At 38.1% G+C, this 23328-nt stretch overlaps 1 protein-coding gene across 1 annotated transcript in view; it reads left to right on the top strand.

The window, feature by feature from the left end:
- Window positions 1–23328, top strand: part of MYO5A (myosin VA) — a 132541-nt gene that overhangs the window by 27223 nt on the left and 81990 nt on the right. The window contains exons 7-11 of the mRNA XM_040493375.1: window positions 2067–2223; window positions 6687–6830; window positions 14900–14981; window positions 15333–15440; window positions 17416–17522. Coding sequence (XP_040349309.1) covers window positions 2067–2223; window positions 6687–6830; window positions 14900–14981; window positions 15333–15440; window positions 17416–17522 — 598 coding nt within the window. The remainder of the gene's footprint in view (window positions 1–2066; window positions 2224–6686; window positions 6831–14899; window positions 14982–15332; window positions 15441–17415; window positions 17523–23328) is intronic.

The raw sequence follows: 23328 nt of genomic DNA, 5'->3' as shown, positions 1-23328 counted from the left end.
TTGATCCTCCTGATTTTCCCCACAATATGGGAGTCTGGGTGTTAGGAATAGGCTGCTATCTGTCCTGGTAATGTGATGTAAGTGTGCATACTCAGGCCTGAACTGCGTACTCCTACTGTATTTTTCAAGGTCTATAAAATAAGACAGTTAGCCTCATTTCTCAAAAGAAAAAGAAACTTTTCCTCAGAAAAGTCCTAAATTTCTACTTTGAAAATTTACTGCCAAGTACTGTGGATTCTATCACTTTGGTGTCTCTGAAACCCATCTACCTCTCTCAGTCAGGACCACCACAACCTTTACTCACACTTTGATAATTTTACATCTGGACACCCTGCTGCCCATAGTCCATATTGCTGCCAGAGTGATTTTTACTAATTAGATTGTGTTATTTTCTGTGTAAAACCCTATAATGGCACTCCATCATTTTTAGGTAAACTTCAGATTCCTTAACCTCTCATGTAAGAACTTTGTGATCATGTTCTTGGTCATTTCTGCAACCTTATCTGTCATAACTCCATGTTCCAGCCAAATTGAATTATAACTTCTCATTATAATTATAATTATAACTTCTCATGCTTCTGAGCTTTTATTTTGTTGTCTCTTTTCCCTGGTATGTTTCCTTTCTGACTTCCTCGTCCCTTGCTTTTTCCTAGTTATCATTCTAGACCTTGTTCTGGTATCTTCTCTAGGGAGCCTTCCCTGATCACCTCTTCCTCCTTTCAGTGCCCCATCACAAGTATTATAATCTTGAATTACTAGGTCTCTCATTCCTGTTAGACCATTCACCACTGAGGACACGGATCCCAGCTTATTTAATTTGTATCCCTAGTATTTAGCACAATGTTTGGCATGTAGTAGGTGTTTGATAGGTGTAGTAGGTATATTTGTTGGATAAATAAGTCTCCTTTTAAAGATAAAAAGATCATCTTCTATAGTAGAATAACCTCCCCATCTTGTGGCCTTGTAGGATAGTCCCACTAAAAATCTTTGATATCATCCTGATCCTGTCCCTTTGCAAATTAAGGGCACAAATGATACCACCTTTATGTACTTGTTCTGTTATTTTGATAAAAAGCTGATTGCAGGTTCCATCTTAGGAAGTACAATTTCCTACTTCTGTCCTAGTAGAAATTGTAGTCTAAACAGAAAGATTTATTCTTAGGCTAGGTTGCTCATTGACGTTTTATTTACTTATAATCAATACACATTTATTGAGTTTCTGTGATGTGTCGGGCTCTGGATTAGGTGCTGGATATTAAAGGTAAAGATGATCTAGGTCTTTATCCTCAAAGAAATGATAGTCTTATGAGCAAGTATATCAGAGTTTTTGAGTCATTGTGTGGGTGAATTAAAGAGGTAATAGTAGTTTTTGAGTTGTGACATATTTGAACAAATCACCAACAAATAAATGAAGCGTTTCTTCTCTACTAATGAGGACACTTTCAGCAGAAGCTGGAGTTCGTGGGAGACATTACTTTAAGGACTGTACTGTAGTATACTAGAATTATTATCCAGAAATTAAATAATGTGTTTGAGACATGTACACACAAAAAATTCAGAGACCCTCTATTACAGGTTCACCTCAGATGTGATGTTCTCTGATTCGATGCTTTATATCTTCTTCCCCCTCTCTGTTCATTACTAGTTTATGAGTAGTTATTTTTTTTAAGTTTATTTATTTATTTATTTATTTATTTATTTATTTATTTAGAGATAGAATGCACATGTGTGTAGGGGAAGGTCAGAGAGAGAGAGAGAGAGAGAGAGAGAGAGAGAATCCCAAGCAAGCTCTGCACTGTTAGCACAGAGCCCACTGTGGGGCTCAAACTCACAAACCTGTGAGATAGTGACCTGAGCCAAAATCAAGAGTCAAATGCTTAACTGACTGAGCCACCCAGATGCCCCTGTAAGTAGTTACTTTTATTAGGAAATATCATTCTTATGTTCCTTCCCACATTGCTGGACATATGAACCAGGAGAAATTCACCATGGCTCTTTGATGAGAAATAATGTTAATAACATTCAGGAGTGGGCAGCACTGACAGTTACTCTTCTTTGTTTTACAGAGATGAACGAAATCAGTCCATCATCGTAAGTGGAGAGTCTGGGGCAGGGAAAACAGTTTCAGCTAAGTATGCCATGCGATACTTTGCAACTGTAAGTGGTTCTGCCAGTGAAGCCAATGTTGAGGAAAAGGTCTTGGCCTCCAACCCCATTATGGAGGTAAGACAGCAGCAGCCTTGACCTTGTTACTATATTTTCTTAAGAAACATGCCCAAAAAATTGACACAGCACATGTAAGAAAGTTGAGGATGTCCTGGCCACTAAAAGTAGGAAAATACTTTTCCACATATTAGTAAGAAGAGACCTCAGAAAAGTAAAAAGTCAGTAAGGTAGACATTTGAGTAAAGCCCAGCTATGGAGGCATTTACTTTATTCCATAATCCTGCACTTTTAACCTACCTTTGAATTGTTGCCTCTAAATAGCTGGTAGTGGTATTTGATTTTCTAAATTTCTATTCTCCTAGTTATTTGACTCCTATCTATTGTTCCTTGTAGTAGAAGTGTGTTCCTCATTTCCCTCTAATTCTGAGTTCATAGGATTCTCCATGCTCAAGCATGAAGAATTTTATCATCCCTTTGCCCACATTTCATTTTCTATACTTAGTACAACCTGTTAGCCTTTTCTATATTTTTCCCCCAGATTTTAACTATAAGCTTAAGTCATGATCTTGTGAACATTTTTCTTCTTGTTTCTGTCTAGCATATCACAAAGCTGTAGGCTAGAAAAAGAAATTCAGTACAATTTAATAAATTCCTGAGAAAAGACAACTACAAAAGGATGTGCTTTCAAAGGTGAAATATGTATACAGAGTGGAAATGCTCATTCCAAAGAAAGTGGACCTGTTTGTGTGAGAATTTGAATATTCCAGGATTTGTAGTTAGATAATTATGTGTCTATTAATATGATTTTAAGAAAGTCAAACATTTTTGCAAGTAGTCCCATTAAATGGAGAAAAATATTTCTCATTAATAATGGAGAGAAATTATTTTAGACAGGGAGGAACAAACCTTTCTCATTGAGAATTCAAGTCAGTATTGTTTATTCCTGTTTTTTTCCTTTGTCAAGCCTTATTTGTCACCCAAACACAGACGGAGTTTAGAACTGGCCTGGTGCACCTGTGGTACAAGTGGTTTTTGCAATAATCAGTCCAGAGGTAATTGTGCCTGGTTTGCAGTGCCATGTGTGACACTTCAGAACAGAGTGCTGTGACCCCTTGCCCACAGGGCTGTCCTCCAGAGCAGCGGAACTTCTGTTCTTGGGATTGAGAGGACAGGATATGCTGGGGAAGTTATGGGGCTGCCTGGGCTAAGTGCACTGTGGAAAGAGAACTGGAGAAGCTTTCTGAAGTGGCACAGACTGGGGGAAACAGAGGTTTATGCCAAAAAGAGTAGTAGAGAATTTAAGCAAATATTAAGATTTCGAAAGAATTTAAGCTACAGATGCCAACTGTAGTGCTGGATGCCACAGTTAATATTGGGGAAATATAATCTGTAGAGCCATGTTTTGGGTTTGGGGCAGAAAACAACAGGCCTTTGCTTTGCTTCTTACCATCAGTTTGACTATTTTTGGTCACAACAACAAATTCTCTGTATTTGGCAGTAATTTAGCTCATTCTTAGTCCCTAATGTCAGAATATCCCAGTCTAAGTTGTGATGGCATCCAGGAACCCCACCTTTTCTAGGCCTGGACCGTATAATAATGTAAGTCCAAAATGAACCTTCTAGAATATGTCAAGTTGATTGACATATTTTATGACTTTGCTATATTCTCATTCAAAAAATAGTACATCAGTTTTTCCACAATACATAGTTCACTTGTGTTAGCAGGAGAGATAGTAGAATGGCCACAAATACTACTTTTTAATATGTACTTAGAAAGAATTTACTTTGTTTGCTAGACTGAACAAAAAAATTATCCTTAGCTCTTCCCTTCTACATTGTGTAGTTTTTCAAAAGGAATTTGGATTAAGAAAGTTTGGCACAGAGAGAACTAATTTTCAATAACTACAAACGAGGGCATACCAATTTCAAAGATTAAAGTGGAATCTGGGGCTTAAGAATGGTACCAAAGGGTTTGCAGTCATAGGAGGAAGACAGATGAAATATTGAGTATGTGACCTAGAAAGTTTGTAACTTTAAACCTGCTTCTCAAGACTGCATCTCTATATCAGAGTCCTTTACTGTGATGTCAAGGATGGCATGTCTGGGTCTCCAGTGATCTGAAACTCCTGGGATAATGAGCGTCCTACATTAACATCACAGCCCAGTGGCTAAGGGGATTTCCACATTATCCTCTAGAAAGCAAGCTCATCCTCAGCATAGGCTCCTTTGGCAAAATACAAATGAGGCACAGAGAAATGAATCTTTTTTGCTCATTTTCTCATGTTTTCTTTTCCTCCTTTTCTGTAGGAAATTTTCATCCTAAGATGGGGACAGGGAAATATTCCTGGGGCTTACTGGATCTTAATAGTTCTTTTACATCTTTAATAACCATAGTTGAAGACTTTTATGTGCTTTTAGTAAAGAGGAGGAACTCACTCAACACTTCACTGAAATCAGTAGTACAATCAAGACCACAAAATTTTTCCTTAGAAGTTTCTTGCTAACTGAAATGAAAATAGCATTAACGGGGTCTGTTGTAAATATAGTACTTAAAAGGCAGAGGGAGCAATTAGAGGGAATGGACAAAAGGTATTGTTTGTATATAGAACCTTTCCTTACCAGGTTCAAGGCTTAGCATCATATAGTTTTAGTTTTGAAAAGGACCCTGGAGCTCATGTCACCTAGGCAGTTTACATTTGGAGTCACTAGCATTTCTCAGAGGATTAAATGTTGGCAAGTTGGTAATAGGGCCTGGTCTAATACCCAGATCTTCAGACTTCTATTTCATTTGCTTCTTCTACCATTCTTTGCCCAATGTTTAAATACATTTCACTCAAAGACAGAGGGGAGGAATTTGTTTCAACCCTGGCCTAGTCACTGCAGATTCTAATAGAGTGTAGTGCTGTTTTGACAGCTTGGCCGCTCTGACTCCCACTGTGAGTAGATAGGAGAGAGCTGGCATCTGGAAGGTGGGATAGAGTCAGGGAGGAAGGAGTGGCTGTGGCGCCCCCTTCCCCAGCTTCCTTAGTTGCTGGCAGAAAGGTGCTTGGGACAGTGCCTGGTAAACACTCGGTGGCTATTACTGCCATTGCCATAATTACTACATCGTCTTCCTCTGCTCTGTGACAGAGTGGTGAAAGAAAATCCTGCATTTATCATTAATTTCCTTTTCTAAATAAAATAAAATAAAAATAACTGGAATATATGGAGATTTTTTTGTTGTACTTTTCATGCCATCAAGAAAGGGAATATCTAAGTAAATGTATTGTTAAATTATCTTAGGCTATATTAGTTCACTCTTATTTTGCTTGGAAGATAGCTTTCCACCACTCTTTCCATTTAAAATGTTAATCTGAAATATAGCAGTGTTCTCAATGCCAAAGCAAAATAGAACAATATCTGCATTGTATTTCACAGAGTGAAAATGTGCTTTCTTTGACTGTCAGAGAATCTAATGTGTTGATTTTTTGTGGCTATGTTATTACTGTTTTCATCACTTATATTTGTATTGCTTTTTTAATACACCAGAGCATTTTCACGCCTTTCTCTCTGCTACGACTTTAATATATTAATTCTGATAGTCTTAGGCTTTGTACAAGTAAATGGTATTAATCGTATGTGAAATTGTTTATTAAACATTTAATATATGCATTATGTGAACACTTGCTTTTCTTACTACACTTGTTTTTTGCTTTGCCTTGAAACAAAACTTTATGGAAGCATGTTACCTAAGTCAGAAAATAGTACGTATGAGGGGCATCTGGGTGTCTCAGTCAGTTAGGCATCTGACTCTTGATTTTGGCTTAGGTCATGATCTTGGCTCAGGTCATTACCTCATAGCTGTGAGACTGAGCTCCATGTCAGGCTCCATGCTGAGCATGGAGCCTACCTGAGATTCTCTGTCTTTTCCTCTGCCCCTCTTCCCCATTCTCAAAATAAATAAACATTGAAAAAAGTAGTACGTAATTATTAATACTCTGTTAATAAACAGTCCAACTAGGCCTTTGTTGTCACAGGGTAAAATGATAGAAACTTCTAGCTAATGAGGCTCTGAACACCGGAATAGCATCTCCATGAAAATATTAATTTGTCTTAACCAGCTTATTTATATTACACAGCCCAAGTTTTTCAGGAAATCCAAACCCAAGTGTATAACTAAGAGGTCTTGCCTTGGCAGCCCCCATTCCCATCCGTTTCTTTCCTTGTTGACTTCAATGAGCGTGTTCTGATACCACAAATGGTGTGAAAATCCCCTAGCCACTGTGCTCAGGTTTACTGTTTCTGAAAATAATTTGTGTGAGAATAACAAGACAGATATGAACTATTAGTGGGTATCTGTGTGGTTGCACAGTGGGCAAAGCATACCCTGGTGCCTGCAGGGGCAAAATTCGTTCTGTTCTTAAAAGAATCAGTTATAAAGGGTTGTGTTCTATTCTGTCCTTTCTCTCCCTGAACAAACTCTGTAAATGTCATGTCATGAACTATACTTCTAAAATATTATTTTTCCCTTTGCTTCTTAGTCCATTGGAAATGCTAAGACAACCAGGAATGATAACAGCAGCCGTTTTGGGAAGTATATTGAAATTGGTTTTGATAAGAGATATCGAATCATTGGTGCCAATATGAGAACTTACCTTTTAGAGAAATCCAGAGTGGTATTCCAGGTAAGCTGGGCAGATACCCATAAGTACTTGTATTAGATTGCCACTTTCAGAGCTCACGCTTGCTGGTGTGCATTTTTTTAACTATTTTTTTTAGCGTTTATTTATTATTCAAGGAGAGACACAGAGCATGAGCAGGGGAGGGGTAGAGAGAGGGGGAGACACAGAATCTGAAGTAGGCTCCGGGCCCTGAGCTGTCAGCACAGAGCCCGACGCGGGGCTTGAACTCACAAACTGTGAGATCATGACCTGAACCGAAGTCGGTCGCTTAACCAACTGAGCCACCCAGGTGCCCTGCTGGTGTGCATTTCATTTGCAGATAACTCTTGAACTTATAAGTCTTGATAACTTATGACAATATTACTACAGACCACATTTGGACCACAGTATGTAAAATGGTACCTGTCAGAGGCAGGACAGTACCTATTAGACTAATAATCTTTGGGACTCGGCACTGGTCTAGGTTTAATGGTTTTGACTTTTCCAACAGATGCTGGTAGGGTAAGCTTATTTAAAAAAAGGTGCTTTTAGTTTAGTCTTAACTCTCGTATTTCCCAGTTGATAGGGAAGACATTGGGATATGCTTTCAGTGACTTACAGTTTGAACTCAGTTCCTTGTCCTCTTACCTTCCTTCTCCTCTCTTAGAATATATTGTTTAGATAGAATAATGAAAGTTAAAAAATCTTCTTTACCAGGGGTGCCTGAGTGGCTCAGTTGGTTGAGCATCTAGTTCTTGGTTTCGGCTCAGGTCATGATCTCATAGTTTGTGAGTTTGAGCCCCACGTCAGACTCCATGCCAACAGTGCAGAGCCTGCTTGGAATTCTCTCTCTCTTTTCCTCTCTCTCTCTCTCTCTGCCTTTCTCTCTCTCTCAAAATAAATAAATTAATTTAAAAAATCTTCTTTACCAGACATAAGCCCCCTTTGGGCATCAAACCTGACCTTGAGGACACACTATTCTTTAGTCAACTGAATACACTACAGAATTCAAGGATTTGGTGGTGGTAGAATATAAGGATTCAGTTTTACTACAGTTGTATTTTTTTTTAAGTATGTATGTAGAAAAAGGACCGTCAGGAAATACTAAGAAATGATATTAGAATTGTACATGATTTATTTTCTATTTTGTAAAATACTGATGTTAAAATATATAAACTAAAATGATATGGATGGTGTAGTACATTTGTGGATTTCTTACAAACAACCACAGTAGGTGATCTATTCTGACATATGGCAAAGATGGAATATTCTTTTTCATTTAAAGTGTTAAGTAGTGGGAGCACCTGGGTGGCTCAGGTGATTAAGCCTCCTACTTCAGCTCAGGTCATGATCTCATGGTTTGTGAGTTCGAAACCCGTATTGGGCTCTGTGCTGACGGCCTGGAGCCTGGAGCCTGCTTTGGATTCTGTGTCTCCCTCTCTCTCTTCCCCTCTCCTACTCACACTCTGTCTCTCTTTTTCTCAAAAATAAACATTAAGGGAAAAAAAATTTTTTTTAAATAAATAAATAAAGTGTCAGGAAGGGGCGTCTGGGTGACTCAGTTGGTAGAGCCCCTACTCTTGACTTGCACTCAGGTCATGATCTCACAGTTGAGCCCACGTCAAGCTCTACACTGACAGCATGAAGCCTGCTTGGGATTCTCTCTCTCCCCCTCTCTCTGCCCTTCCCTGTGCTCACTGTCTTTCAAAATAAATACACATTAAAAAAATAAAGTGTTAGGAAGACTATGACTTTGAAAGGTACTGTGAGAAAATACTGAGTACAGTTTTCCCCCGCTATCCAAAAGCAGATTGTTCATATGAAAACTTTTGTAAGCTGAAATGGTATAAAGCAAAGAAAAAATACCATTAATTTACATGGAAAAGTTTTTGAGCATTGCTAGACCCCAAAAGTAACCGCTCTTAGGCTTTTCTGATGCGTTGGGACACATCTTGCTAATGGATGCACAAAATAAGTCAAGATGAAGCACAGATGTTCACAAACACAGTTCAGAGGTATGGCAGGGTGAGGCTGAGATGCTCAGCATAGTTCCCTGCCAAGGAGCTGGGCGGGGCCACCCTCACTGCTCTGGGTGTGTGCTGCCTCTAATGGCTCACTGAAAACAAACACTAAATACTGTTTAGCTTTTCTGTAAAAAATCCTCTGTGGATTTCTTTTGGTTAGCGAAACAGGTACTAATGTAGGCCTTTTGCAAAAGTGAAGTGGTATAATGTGAATGTTAGAAAAGCAGAGGAGAAAAGACTTAAGGGAGACCTAGGGAAGATGGTGGTGTAGGAGGATGCTGGGCTCACCACGTCCTGCTGATCACTTAGATTCCACCCACATCTGCCTAAATAACCCAGAAAACTGCCAGAAGACTAGGAGAACAGACTCTCTGGAGCCAAGTGTAGACAGGAGTCCCACGGAAGAGGGACCGCTCCCACAGGAGACCACCAACAGCAAAGCGAGCTAAGCCTGCCCCTCCCGCCCCTGTGCACCTTGCGGATTCACCCCAGCTAATATGCCAGATCCCATCGAAGCAGCACCACAAGCCTGGCAGTGTGCAAGTAGCCCAGACAGGGGCCACACCACTCCACAGTGAGTCCTGCCCCTGGGAGAGGGGAAGATAAGGTACACACCAGTCTGATTGTGAACCCAGCGGTGGGCTCGGGGCAGACATTGGGTCTGACTGCGGCCCCGCCCACCAACACAAGTTACTCTGGACAGTACAGGGGAAGTGCCCTGCAGTTTGGAGACACCCCAGGGACTACCCAAAATGACAAAACAAAGAATTCTCCTGAAAAGAAACTCCAGGAAGTAGCGACAGCTAACGAATTGATCAAAAACAATTTAAGCAATATAATAGAACAAGAATTTAGAATAATAGTCATAAAATTAATCGCTGGGCTTGAAAAAAGTATAGAGGACAGTAGAGAATCTATTGCTACAGAGATCAAGGGACTAGGAAATAGTCATGAGGAGCTAAAAACTGCTATAAATGAGGTGCAGAATAAAATGGAAGCGACCACAGCATGGATTGAAGAGTCAGAGGAAAGAATAGGTGAATTAGAAGATAAAGTTATGGAAAAAGAGAAAGCTGAGAAAAAGAGAGATAAAAAAATCCTTGAGTATGAGGGGAGAATTAGAGAACTAAGTGATGCAATCAAACAGAACAATATCCAAATAATACGAATTCCAGAAGAGGAAGAGAGAGAGAAAGGGGCTGAAGGTGTACTTGAACAAATCATAGCTGAGAACTTCACTGATCTGGGGAAGGGAAAAGGCATTGAAATCCAAGAAGCACAGAGAACTCCCTTTAGACGTAACTTGAATTGATCTCCTGCATGACATATCATAGTGAAGCTGGCAAAATACAAGGATTAAGAGAAAATTCTGAAAGCAGCTAGGAATAAAAAGCCTTAACTTACAAAGGTAGACACATAAGAGTAGTAGCAGACCTATCTACTGAAACTTGGCAGGCCAGAAAAGAATGGTAGGAAATCTTCAATGTGATGAACAGAAAAAATATGCAGCTGAGAATCCTTTATCCAGCAAGTCTGTCATTCAGAATGGAAGGAGAGATAAAGGTCTTCCCAAACAAACTAAAACTGAAGGAATTCATCACCACTAAACCAGCCCTACAAGAGATCCTAAGGGGGACCCTGTGAGACAAAGTACCAGAGACATCACTACAAGCATGGAACCTACAGACATCACAATGACTCTAAACCCACATCTTTCAATAAGAACACTGAATGTAAATGGACTAAATGCTCCAACCAAAAGACATAGGGTATCAGAATGGATAAAAAACCAAGACCTATCTATTTGCTGTCTACAAGAGACTTATTTTAGACCTGAGGACACCTTCAGATTGAAAGTGAGGAGATGGAGAACTATCTATCATGCTACTGGAAGTCAAAAGAAAGCTGGAGTAGCCATACTTATATCAGACAAACTAGACTTTAAATTAAAGGCTGTAAGAAGCGATGAAGAAGGGCATTATATAATAATTACAGGGTCTATCCATCATGAAGAGCTAACAATTATAAATGTCTATGTCCCGAATACACGCACCCCCAAATATATAAAACAATCAAATGTAAGCAACCGTATTGATAAGAATGTGGTAATTGCAGGTGACTTTAATACTCCACTTACAACAATGGACAGATCATCTAGACACAGGATCAATAAAGAAACAAGGGCCCTGAATGATACATTGGATCAGATGGACTTGACAGATATATTTAGAACTCCACATCCCAAAGCAACAGAATATACTTTCTTCTCGAGTGCACATGGAACATTCTCCAAGATAGATCACATACTGGGTCACAAAACAGCCCTTCATAAGTATACAAGAATTGAGATCATACCATGCACACTTTCAGACCACAATGCTGTGAAGCTTGTAAACAACCACAGGAAAAAGTCTGGAAAACCTCCAAAAGCATGGAGGTTAAAGAACACCCTACTAAAGAGTGAGTGGGTCAACCAGGCAATTAGAGAAGAAATTTAAAAATATATGGGAACAAATGAAAATGAAAATACAACAGTCCAAATGCTTTGGGATGCAGTGAAGGCAGTCCTGAGAGGAAAATACATTGCAATCCAGGCCTATCTCAAGAAACAAGAAAAATCCCAAATACAAAATCTAACAGCACACCTGAAGGAAATAGAAGCAGAACAACAAAGATACCCCAAACCCAGCAGAAGAAGAGAAATAATAAAGATCAGAGCAGAAATAATATAGATTCTAAAAAAATTGTAGAGCAGATCAATGAAACCAAGAGTTGGTTTTTTGAAGAAATAAACAAAATTGATAAACCTCTAGCCAGGCTTCTCGAAAAGAAAAGGGAGATGACCCAAATAGATAAAATCATGAATGAAAATGGAATTATTACAGCCAATTCCTCAGAAATACAAGCAATTATCAGGGAAAAATTATATGCCAACAAACTGTTCAACCTGGAAGAAATGGACAAATTCCTAAACACCCACATACTTCCAAAACTCAAACAGGAAGAAATAGAAACCTTGAACAGACCCATAACCAGTGAAGAAATTGAATCAGTCATCAAAAATCTCCCAACAAATAAGAGTCCAGGACCAGATGGCTTCCCTGGGGAATTCTACTAGACATTTAAAGCAGAGATAATACCTATCCTTCTCAAGCTGTTCCAAAAAATAGAAAGGGAAGGAAAACTTCCAGACTCATTCTATGAATCCAGCATTACTTTGATTCCTAAACCAGAGTCCCAGCAAAAAAAAGAGAACTACAGGCCAATATCCCTGATGAATATGGATGCAAAAATTCTCAATAAGATACTAGCAAATCGAATTCAACAGCATATAAAAAGAATTATTCATCATGATCAAGTGGGATTCATTCCTGGGCTGCAGGGCTGGTTCAACATTCGCAAATCAATCAATGTGATATATCACATTAATGAAAGAAAAGATAAGAACCATATGATCCTGTCAATCGATGCAGAAAAGGCATTTGACAAAATTCACCATCCTTTCTTAATAAAAACCCTGGAGAAAGTTGGGATAGAAGGAACATACTTAATCATCATAAAAGCCATTTATGAAAAGCCCGCAGCTACTATCCTCCTCAATGAGGAAAAACTGAGAGCCTTCCCCCTGAGATCAGGAACATGATAGGGGTGTCCACTCTCACCGCTGTTGTTTAACATAGTGTTGGAAGTTCTAGCATCAGCAATCAGACAACAAGAGGAAATCAAAGGCATCAAAGTTGGCAAAGATGAAGTCAAGCTTTCATTTTTTTGCAGATGACATGATATTATACATGGAAAACCCAATAGACTCCACAAAAAGTCTACTAGAACACATGAATTCAGCAAAGTCGCAGGATACAAAATCAATGTACAGAAATCAGTTGCATTCTTATACACTAATAATGATGCAACCGAAAGACAAATAAAGAAACTGATCCCATTCACAATTGCACCAAGAAGCATAAAATACCTAGGAATAACTCTAACCAAAGATGTAAAAGATCTGTATTCTGAAAACTATAGAAAGCTTATGAAGGAAATTAAAGAAGATATAAAGAAATGGAAAAACATTCCGTGCTCATGGATTGGAAGAATAAATATTGTCAAAATGTCAATACTACCCAAAGCTATCTACGCATTCAATGCAATCCCAATCAAAACTGCACCAGCATTCTTCTCGTAGCTAGAACAAGCAATCCTAAAATTTGTATGGAACCACAAAAGACCCCAAATAGCCAAAGTAATATTGAAGAAGACCAAAGCAGGAGGCATCACAATCCCAGATGTTAGCCTCTAGTACAAATCTGTAATCATCAAGACAGCATGGTATTGGCACAAAAACAGACACATAGACCAATGGAATAGAATAGAGACTCCAGAATTGGACCCACAAACGTATGGCCAACTAATCTTTGACAAAGCAGGAAAGAATATCCAATGGAAAAAAGAGTCTCTTTAACAAATGGTGCTGGGAGAACTGGACAGCAACATGCCGAAGAATGAAACTAGACCACTTTCTTACACCATTCACAAAAATAAACTCAAAATGGATAAAGGAACTGAATGTGAGACAGGAAACCATCCAAACCCTAGAGGAGAAAGCAGGAAAAGACCTCTCTGACCTCAGCTGCAGCAATTTCTTACTTGACACATCTCCAAAGTCAAGGGAATTAAAAGCAAAAATGAACTATTGGGACTTCCTCAAGATAAAAAGCATCTGCACTGCAAAGGAAACAACAAAACTAAAAGGCAACCAATGGAATGGGAAAAGATATTTGCAAATGACATATCGGACAAAGGGCTAGTATCCAAAATCTATAAAGAGCTCACCAAACTCCACACCCGAAAAACAAATAATCCAGTGAAGAAATGGGCAGAAAACACGAATAGAACTTCTCTAAAGAAGACATCCGGATGGCCAACAGGCACATGAAAAGATGCTCAACGTCGCTCCTCATCAGGGAAATACAAATCAAAACCATACTCAGATACTACCTTACGCCAGTCAGAGTGGCTAAAATGAACAAATCAGGAGACTATAGATGCTGGAGAGGATGTGGAGAAACGGGAACCCTCTTGCACTGTTGGTGGGAATGCAAACTGGTGCAACCGCTCTGGAAAGCAGTGTGGAAGTTCCTCAGAAAATTAAAAATAGACCTACCCTATGACCCAGCAATAGCACTGCTAGGAATTTACCCAAGGGATACAGGAGTACTGATGCATAGGAACACTTGTACCCCAATGTTTATAGCAGCGCTCTCAACAATAGCCAAATTATGGAAAGAGCCTAAATGTCCATCAACTGATGAATGGATAAAGAAATTGTGATTTATATACACAATGGAGTACTACGTGGCAATGAGAAAGAATGAAATATGGCCTTTTGTAGCAACATGGATGGAACTGGAGAGTGTTATGCTAAGTGAAATAAGTCATACAGAGAAAGATACCATTTGTTTTCACTCTTATGTGGATCCTGAGAAACTTAACAGAAGACCATGGGGGAGGGGGAAAAAAAGGGGGTTCAAGAAGGAGGGAGCCAAACCATAAGGGATTCTTAAAAACTGAGAACAATCTGAGGGTTCATGGTTGGTGGGAGGGAGGGGTGGGTGGGGATGGGTATTGAGGAGGGCACCTGTTGGGATGAGCACCGGGTGTTGTATGGAAACCAATTTGACAATAAATTTAATATTAAAAAAATAAATAAAGACTTAAGGAACATAATGAAAAACAAAAAAGAAAAAAAGAACAGCAGAGGATACCTGTTTCCCAAAAACATGGTTTTAGTTTTCCCCAAAGATAATGATCTCTTAAGACAATGGCATATATCAAGCTGTTCTTTACTTCCAAAAACATCATTATCAGATAATTTTTGTTGAATGTAACTAATAGATACATACTCATATATGCACATAGCTAATCATAAAATTTAATAATCATAATCCTATATTAGGAAATTTGGGAAGGGACAACTTATTGCACTGAATTAAATATTAAAATTTTTTTGTGATTGAATTTTATGAGTTTTAGGTTAAAATGCTATAATTGAAAACTCTTCTTATTTCAAAGGCAGAAGAGGAGAGAAACTATCATATCTTCTATCAGCTTTGTGCTTCAGCAAATTTACCTGAATTTAAAATGCTGCGATTAGGTATGAATATGGGGTCAAATTTATTGTCCTGGTATTGTTTTCTATTAATTCCCAAGTTCATAAACTTATTTGGTAAAAGGGAGATTATCTCATACTGAAATATTTATGAATAAAATGATAACAAGTCTGTAATTGGCTTCACGATAACGTAGGGATGGAGAAGGGGTGAATGACTGTGTAAATGAAGCAAGATTGGCCATGTGTTGATACCTGTTTGAGTATTGAGTTGGAATCGAACTCCAGACTCTGTACACTTATCTGTGCTACCAGTGCCTCTACTTTAGAGTGGACATAAAGGTAGAAGTCAAAGCTTTTTCATAGACTGCAAATCTTTTTTTTCCTTAATAACAGGAAATGCAAATAACTTTCATTACACAAAGCAAGGTGGCAGTCCTGTGATTGAAGGAGTTGATGATACCAAGGAGATGGCACATACCAGGCAGGCCTGCACTTTGCTAGGTAATGTAATTTTATTTTTGAGCTCTTGTGAGCAGTATCTCTCTGATTTAAACAACCTTTGCTTGGAATATTGGCTTTGCTTTGTATTAGGCTGTGAGTGTTGTTGGGAGATTTAACATTCCTTATAAAACACCTTTGGACATCAAATGGGCACAGAGTTTCTTTTTGGGGTGGTGGGAATTATTCTAAAATCAGATTGTAGGGGCGCCTGGGTGGCGCAGTCGGTTAAGCGTCCGACTTCAGCCAGGTCACGATCTCGCGGTCCGTGAGTTCGAGCCCCGCGTCAGGCTCTGGGCTGATGGCTCAGAGCCTGGAGCCTGTTTCCGATTCTGTGTCTCCCTCTCTCTCTGCCCCTCCCCTGTTCATGCTCTGTCTCTCTCTGTCCCAAAGATAAATAAACGTTGAAAAAAATTAAAAAAAAAAAAATCAGATTGTAGTAGTGGTTGCACAAGTAATCACTGAATTGCATACTTCAAACCGTGAATTTTATGGTATGTAAATTATCCCTCAATAAAGCTGTTTAAAGAACAATTTGGGGGCATTAAAGTAAGTAGGACGAACTGTAATTCTTTAAATTTTCACATAATCTGAAACCTAAAGTAAATGTTATGGTTTCCCAAACAAGCTCACATTTTGTAGGGTTTTTGTTTTTGATTTTCTGGGGTCTTTTGTGGCTGGGAAATGTGGTGAGCTGGTGTAGTGACAAAACTTTGTAATATATGTAGATTATTCTAACATTTTAAAAATGAGATGTCACTGTCTTGTTTCTGAGATTTAAAAAATGAGGTCTACATGTGAGTAAATTAATCTTTAGAACTCTAATGTACAGCTTTAAGTGGTGGATTATTTATTTTAAAGACCTCAGAATATTAATAACTAAATCATGTATTGGTATTTTGAGGAATACCATGAGGTGAACTAACTGATTTAAAAGCATTGTTAATCAGAGTATGGTACAGAACCATAGTGAAGCTTTCAAAAATTCAGAAACTCAAACCTTATCTCAGACCTACTGAATCAGAATCTGTATGTTAACAAGATCCATTGGTGATTCATATGCATATTTAAGTTTGAAAAATACCGCTTTACTTCTAGGGCTGAATATATTTGTAAATAGAAAATGGCAAATTAATAAAAGCCATAATGTAGGTGTTAATGAAAGCATTCATTATGAGATCAACTCTCAATTACCTCGTATATGATTATATACTTGGAAATAATTTTACTACTTTTACTTCCATATAATTATATCTAATGTTCAGGAAATTCTTACCTTATTGAAGAATGAAGCCAGATCAGATAAAAAAAACCAAGGGCTGTAACAGCTGTCTCATCCTGCCTCCTCCTTCAGTTCCTGCTCTAATGCTGCATTTAGATATTCTCTCATCAGGCTGGGAGACAGCACCAACCTGAACACTTCTAATCTTGGGATTTCTTTGACTTATACTTGGTCTGTAGTTAGAAGTAATTAAATAATATGAATCAAAACAGCCTTATCGGGCTGCAAATTGCATTTGGAGTAGGAAAGATAATAATGTTAATAAAATACTTAATTCCAGTGTATGATGGTGATAATTCGTTTAGCATTTACCACATGTCCCCTAGTGTGTTAAGTATACTACGTGACTACTTGAATTTTCTCATTTAATGTTCACAGACACCCTTTGAGATACTCACTACTATTCCCATATCTCAAATGAGAAAACAGAAACATAGAAGGGTGATAGTACCTGCCCATGTGAGATGGCAGGTCAAGAGCAAAGCCAGGCCTTGAGCCCAGTCGTTGCTCCACAGCCTGTGCTCTCAACCATGCTGCTGAACTGTGATACATGTTAATGTCAGTAAAGGTGAAAGTGTTGTTAATGATGACATGTTACTATCTGCACATCTGGCAATATTCAAGAGTTAAAAATAGGCTTAAAATTGTCTGTTGTAATGGTTTGTAATCACTTGTTCATTTACTCTGCTGTTTCAGGAATTAGTGAGTCTTATCAGATGGGAATTTTCCGAATACTTGCTGGCATCCTTCACTTAGGCAATGTTGCATTTACATCTCGGGATTCAGACAGCTGCACAATACCTGTAAGTTCAGAATATGCTTAGTGTGGTAGCGGTTTATTTGTGTTTCAGTTTTGTTGATTCTTTATGGAAGCAGTATATTTGAAGTATCTCTATTAATATTATCAGAGAGATAATTGTTAGAAGGATAAATTACTCCAAGTAGGATCTGGAACTGAAAATAAAGAAATATGGTTGCTAATCCCTGGTGCACAGTGATTGTGTGTGTTAGGGATAGGAGAAGAGAGAACTTGGATACATTTCTGGTCCATGTGAACAGAGGTGGGAAGTATTAGATGTGAAAGTTGGATTGGGGCCATCTAGAGAGAAGGGTTTATTTGGCCTATGGCACAAGTACTAATAATTGAAAATTTTGTGTCTTCAGCTGTGGAATTGTAATACGGTTTAAAAGTTATTGAGGAAACTATTAGTAGTAGTTACTCCTGGGAAAATGAACTAAATGGCTGGGGGATAGGGTGTCTTCACGAGGATTTGCATATTCTTCCCCACATAGTGATAACTGCATCTGAGAATTAAAACCCAATTCCATATGTGAAAACAATTGTTTAAATTGTAACAAAATCTGACAGTCTGATTATCCTCATTGGGCATTTATGATTTGCTGATCACCACCATCAAATCTTTCTCTCTCTCTCTCTCTCTCTCTCTCACACACACACACACTATATTTTTAGGTGTTTTTTAATTTTATTAAAATGGAGGGAGTTTTGATATAATTAATTGTTATTTCATCCTGCTTTCTCAAGATTGTGATAGGAAACAATGTTAAGATTTATGTTTCACTGTTTAGATACCCAAGTTGATATTAGCAAAACTATGTGTAAATTAATTCATGTGATTTAGACTTTAGTTTTGAAATATATGTTTCAGTGTCTCTGCCTGGATCCGATCCCAGCTTTACTGTTTACTCACACTAGGTTTTTTGGTGAGTTACTTAGCTTCTCTGAGCCGTCGTTGCCTCATCTGTAAAATGAGACATTCTTTTCCAGCGATTTTTGACTAGGTACTCTGATTGATCTTCATACTGGATAAATTATGTGCATATTTTTTAAAGATTTCATTTTTAAGTGGTCTCTACACCCAGTGTGGGGCTTGAACTCACAAGCCCTAGCCAGATCAGGGATTTCATGATCCATTGACTAACCCAGCCAGGATAAATTATATATTTTTTAAAAATTTAGTAAATATGTAAAAACTACTCAGATGTCAGAAATTAAGTGAAAATAGGAACTATGAGAAAGGAGAACCCTGAAGTTAGGACTCGCCATAAGGTATTTGCTGAACCCAGGGACCTTGAGCTTTTGTTTTCGTAGCCGAGTTGAGTTCAGAAGACAAAACACAAAGACTAGGACTCATATAAACAGGGGAACTCCTGACTAAAGCTGAGATCCTAAATGAGAAACTAGTAATAAGCTTGCCCACCACCTATTCCAAGAGTACAAAGAAAAGGTAACTGGTTTGAGCAAGCCTTGGTGCTAAGTGAAGGAGGAGAAATAGTTCCCTAAAGATTTGCAACAATGAACTGACCCTCACACTTCCTTCCAGACTGATTTTGTAATTCCTAGATGGTTCCAGAAAGCTAAACACAGAAAACTTAGCTTAAATTGGTCCTGGACTGATGGTGCCTTAGATGGCTGACAGAAGCACATGCAAGTCTACTTTGGATGATCCACCTTCAAACCAGGCCTCAGTGGAGTCCCCTGAGAAAAGTTACAAGAAATATTGGCTCACAGTCAAAAATCACAAATTCCACAAGGAAACAAAATAGAAGGAGCTAGGTGAAACAACAGATAAGAGTCAGACCTATTTGGAATGCTGAAAGTAATTAATAGCAAATTTGACACAACCGAGGAGAGAACTGATGAGCTAGAAGAGACATGTAAAGAAATTTTCCAGAATGCATGACAGGACTCAGAGATGGAGCACTTAAAACAGGAGAGATGAAGGATAGAGTATTAAAATCTAATTTTAATCTAATGAGAGTTCCTAAAGGAAAAAAAAAGAATGAGGCAGATATAATACTTGAAGAGATAATTACTAATAAGTTTCAGAAATTGTGAACATGACACTAAACCTCAGATTTGGAAAGTCTAAAAAAATCCCAATTAGAAGAAATAAAAAAAAAGTCACCCCTAGGCTCTCCATAATGACACCAAAGGTAGAGAGAAAAATTTTTTCTTTTTAAATTTTTCAGTGTTTATTTCTTTTTGAGAGAGAGAGAGAGAGAGAGCGCACACAAGTGGAGGAGGGGCAGAGAGAGAGAGGGAGTAAGAATCTGAAGCAGACTCCAGGGTCAGAGCTGTCAGCACAGAGCCCCATGTGGGGCTCGAACCCATGAACTGTGAGATCATGACCTGAGCCAAAGTCGGACCCTTAACCGACTGAGCCACCCAGGTGCCCCAAGAAAAATCTTAAAATAGGAAGAGATAAGACATACTACTTTTGAAGAAATAGCAGTTAAACCCATAGCTCACTTCTTAACTAGAGCAATAAGAGCCAAAACAGTGTTACTGTCTTCAGTGTTCTAGAGTAACTATTAACTTAATTTGTGTATCCAGTAAAAATATCTTTCCAGGATGATGGAAAAAAAGAAGTATTTTCAGACAAATAGAAATTGGGAGATTTTGTCACCAACAGCGTATTCACTAAAGGAAATATTGAAGGATGTGGTTTAAGCAGAAGGAAAGTGATCCCAAGTAGAAGATCTAAAGTCAGAGAATAAATAATGGATCAATAAATTAGAAAAGCATGTGCAAATGTAGGTAAATTTCATTAATTAAACAGTAATAATAATGAATAGTGTATTGGGCTGGAAAAGACAGAACTCCCCACAAAATACTTAATAGTTACAAAGGGAATGATAGCTCTCTTTACAGTGGAGAAACTTGGCAGACATTTCCTTAATCTCCTGACCACAGTTGACAAGACCAGTAATGAGACCAAACAACATCATTTAACTTATTTTTTTTTATTCTTTTTGTTGTTGTTGTCATTTGCTTTTAAAAATCCTCTAAAGGTATTTCTTTATTTCTCTGGTTTGTAGTTTATAGTGAACATGTTTTTAAGTTTTTTATCTTAATTCCAGTATAGTTAACATACAGTTTTATATTAGTTTCAGGTATACAATATAGTGATTCAACACCTCCATATGACACCTAGTGCTCATCACAAGTGCACTCCTTAACTCCCATCACTTATTTCACCCATCCCCCCATCCACCTCCCCTCTGATAACCAGTTTGTTCTGGCTTGTTTCTGTCTCTCTTTTTTTCCTTTATTTGTTGTTTCTTAAATTCCACATAGGAGTAAAATCATGTGGTATTTGTCTTTTTCTGACTGACTTATTTTGCTTAGTGTTACACTCTGTAGCTCCATCCATGTTGTTGCAAATTGCAAGATTTCATTCTTTTTCATGGCTGAATAATATTGTGTGTGTGTGGGGGGGCACATGTTCCTTATCCGTTCATTAGTTGATGGACACTTGGGCTGTTTGCATAGTTTTGGTATTGTAAATAATACTGCAGTAAACATAGAGGTGCATGTATCCCTTCAAATTAGTGTTTTTGTATTTTTTTGGTAAATAGTAGTACAATTGCTTGATCATAGGGTAGTTCTATTTTTAACTATTGAGGAACCTCAATACTGTCTTCCACAGTGGCTGCACCAGTTTTCATTCCTACCAGCAATGCATAAGGGTTCATTTTTCTCCACATCCTTGCCAACACTTGTTGTTTCTTCTATTTTTGATTTATAGCCATTCTGACAGGTGTGAGGTGATATCTCATTATAGTTTTGATTTGCATTTCCCTACTGATGAGTGATAATGAGCATCTTTTCATGTGCCTATTGGCCATCTGGATGTCTTCTTTGGAAAAATGTCTGCTCAGTATCATATAACTTCTGATATGGTGCACTGAGAGGGTAGCATCACTTCTCTGGTATTCCTGCCAAGAAGGCATGACCCAAATCTAATCATGAGGCAGCATCATACAGACCCACATTGAGGGATATACTATTCAAAAATGTCAAGGTCACAAATGAAAGACAAAAAAAAGAACAAAGTCCTGTTCAGATTAAAGGAGGCTAATGAAACGTGGCAACCAAATTCAGTGTATGAACTTAGACTGGATCTTAGACTGTAAAAATATCTCCCCCACCCCTGCATAGAGATTGATTAGATCAATCAGGGAGAAATGAATTAGATCTATAGGTTAGATAATAGAGCTCCATCATTGCTAATTTTCAAATTTTTTTTCATGATACCATAGTTATATAAGATAATATTTTTGGGGGGCGCCTGGGTGGCTCAGTCGGTTAAGCGTCGGACTTCGGCTCAGGTCACAATCTCACAGTCCGTTTGTTCGAGCCCCGCGTCGGGCTCTGGGCTGATGGCTCAGAGCCTGGAGCCTGCTTCCGATTCTGTGTCTCCCTCTCTCTCTGCCCCTCCCCCGTTCATGCTCTGTCTCTCTCTGTCTCAAAAATAAATAAAAAACATTAAAAAAATTTAAAAAAAAAAGATAATATCTTTGGTTTTTAGGAAATGCATACTGAAATATTTAGTACTAAAATAGCATCATGGTTGCAACTTGCTCTCAAAGGTTCTGAAAAATTAATGTGTATGTACATGTATATAAGAGGATGATACAAATGTGGTAAAATGTTACTGTTTAGGGAATCTGGGTGAAGGTAATTCTTCGTACCACTGGTAACTTTTCTGTTAGTCTAAAATTAGTTCAGAACAGGGGGATGGGCACTGAGGAGGGCACTTGTTGGGATGAGCACTGGGTGTTGTATGGAAACCAATTTGACAATAAATTATATTAGAAAAATAAAAAATAAAACCAGGAATCCAGGAATAAAATAAATAAATTAAAATAAATAAAACCAGTTCAGAACAAAAAGTTAAAAAAATAAAATGAATCACCAGCCCCTGCTCCCCTCAAAAACCTACAACTAGAGTGCTAGATAACAATAACTGGTTTAAGAATTCAGCTATATACTTTTGAAATAAGCATTCCTAAAACATAAAGGTACAGAAAGTTTGAAAATTAAAAGTTTAGAAAAGACACGCCATAATAACTAGGGAAAAATGGCAGAGCCTGTATCAATATTGGACAAAATAGACTTTGTCCAAAAGCACTAGAGATAGAGTACTATGTAATGATAGAGATTTTATTCAACAGGAAGATATAATGGTTCCAAACTTACATGTACTTAAAGGCACAGCCTTAAAATATGTAAAGCAAAAATCAACAGAAACCACAAGAAGAAATAGACATATCTATCATAGTGATAGATTTTTGACTTCTCTCAATTATTAGAGAAGACAAAGAGAAGACACAGATGTAGAAGGCCAAAAATTAGTAAAACAGAAAATTTGAACAAAGCAGTTTATAGCCTTGATCTAATATTATGGTATAGAATATGTTCAGATAGTACTGATCCAATTCTAAATGTTGTCAAATCATTCATATTTATATGAATGAAATTAGCTGCTTAGTTAAGGGAGTTGTAGCATGCTGTTGGTAATGGTGCTAATTTGTATATGAGTTGATGGCTTGGGAGGAGGGAGATGAAAGATGGAAAGGACTGCTTCAGTGGGAAGGGTCAGGAGGTGAGGGTGTCAGGACACCCAGGTTCTTTTTTTTTTTTTTTTTTTCAATATATGAAGTTTATTGTCAAATTGGTTTCCATACGGCACCCAGTGCTCATCCCAAAAGGTGCCCTCCTCAATACCCATCACTCACGCACCCCGCCCTCCCACCCCCCATCAACCCTCAGTTTGTTCTCAGTTTTTAGGAGTCTCTTAT

This window comes from Herpailurus yagouaroundi, unplaced genomic scaffold, assembly GCF_014898765.1.
Source record: "Herpailurus yagouaroundi ecotype Mexico unplaced genomic scaffold, PumYag 184, whole genome shotgun sequence".
In the NCBI taxonomy this organism is placed as follows: Eukaryota; Metazoa; Chordata; class Mammalia; order Carnivora; family Felidae; genus Herpailurus; species Herpailurus yagouaroundi.
The sequence above is the reverse complement of the archived record's forward strand: the minus strand, read 5'-3'. Positions and strand labels throughout refer to the sequence as shown.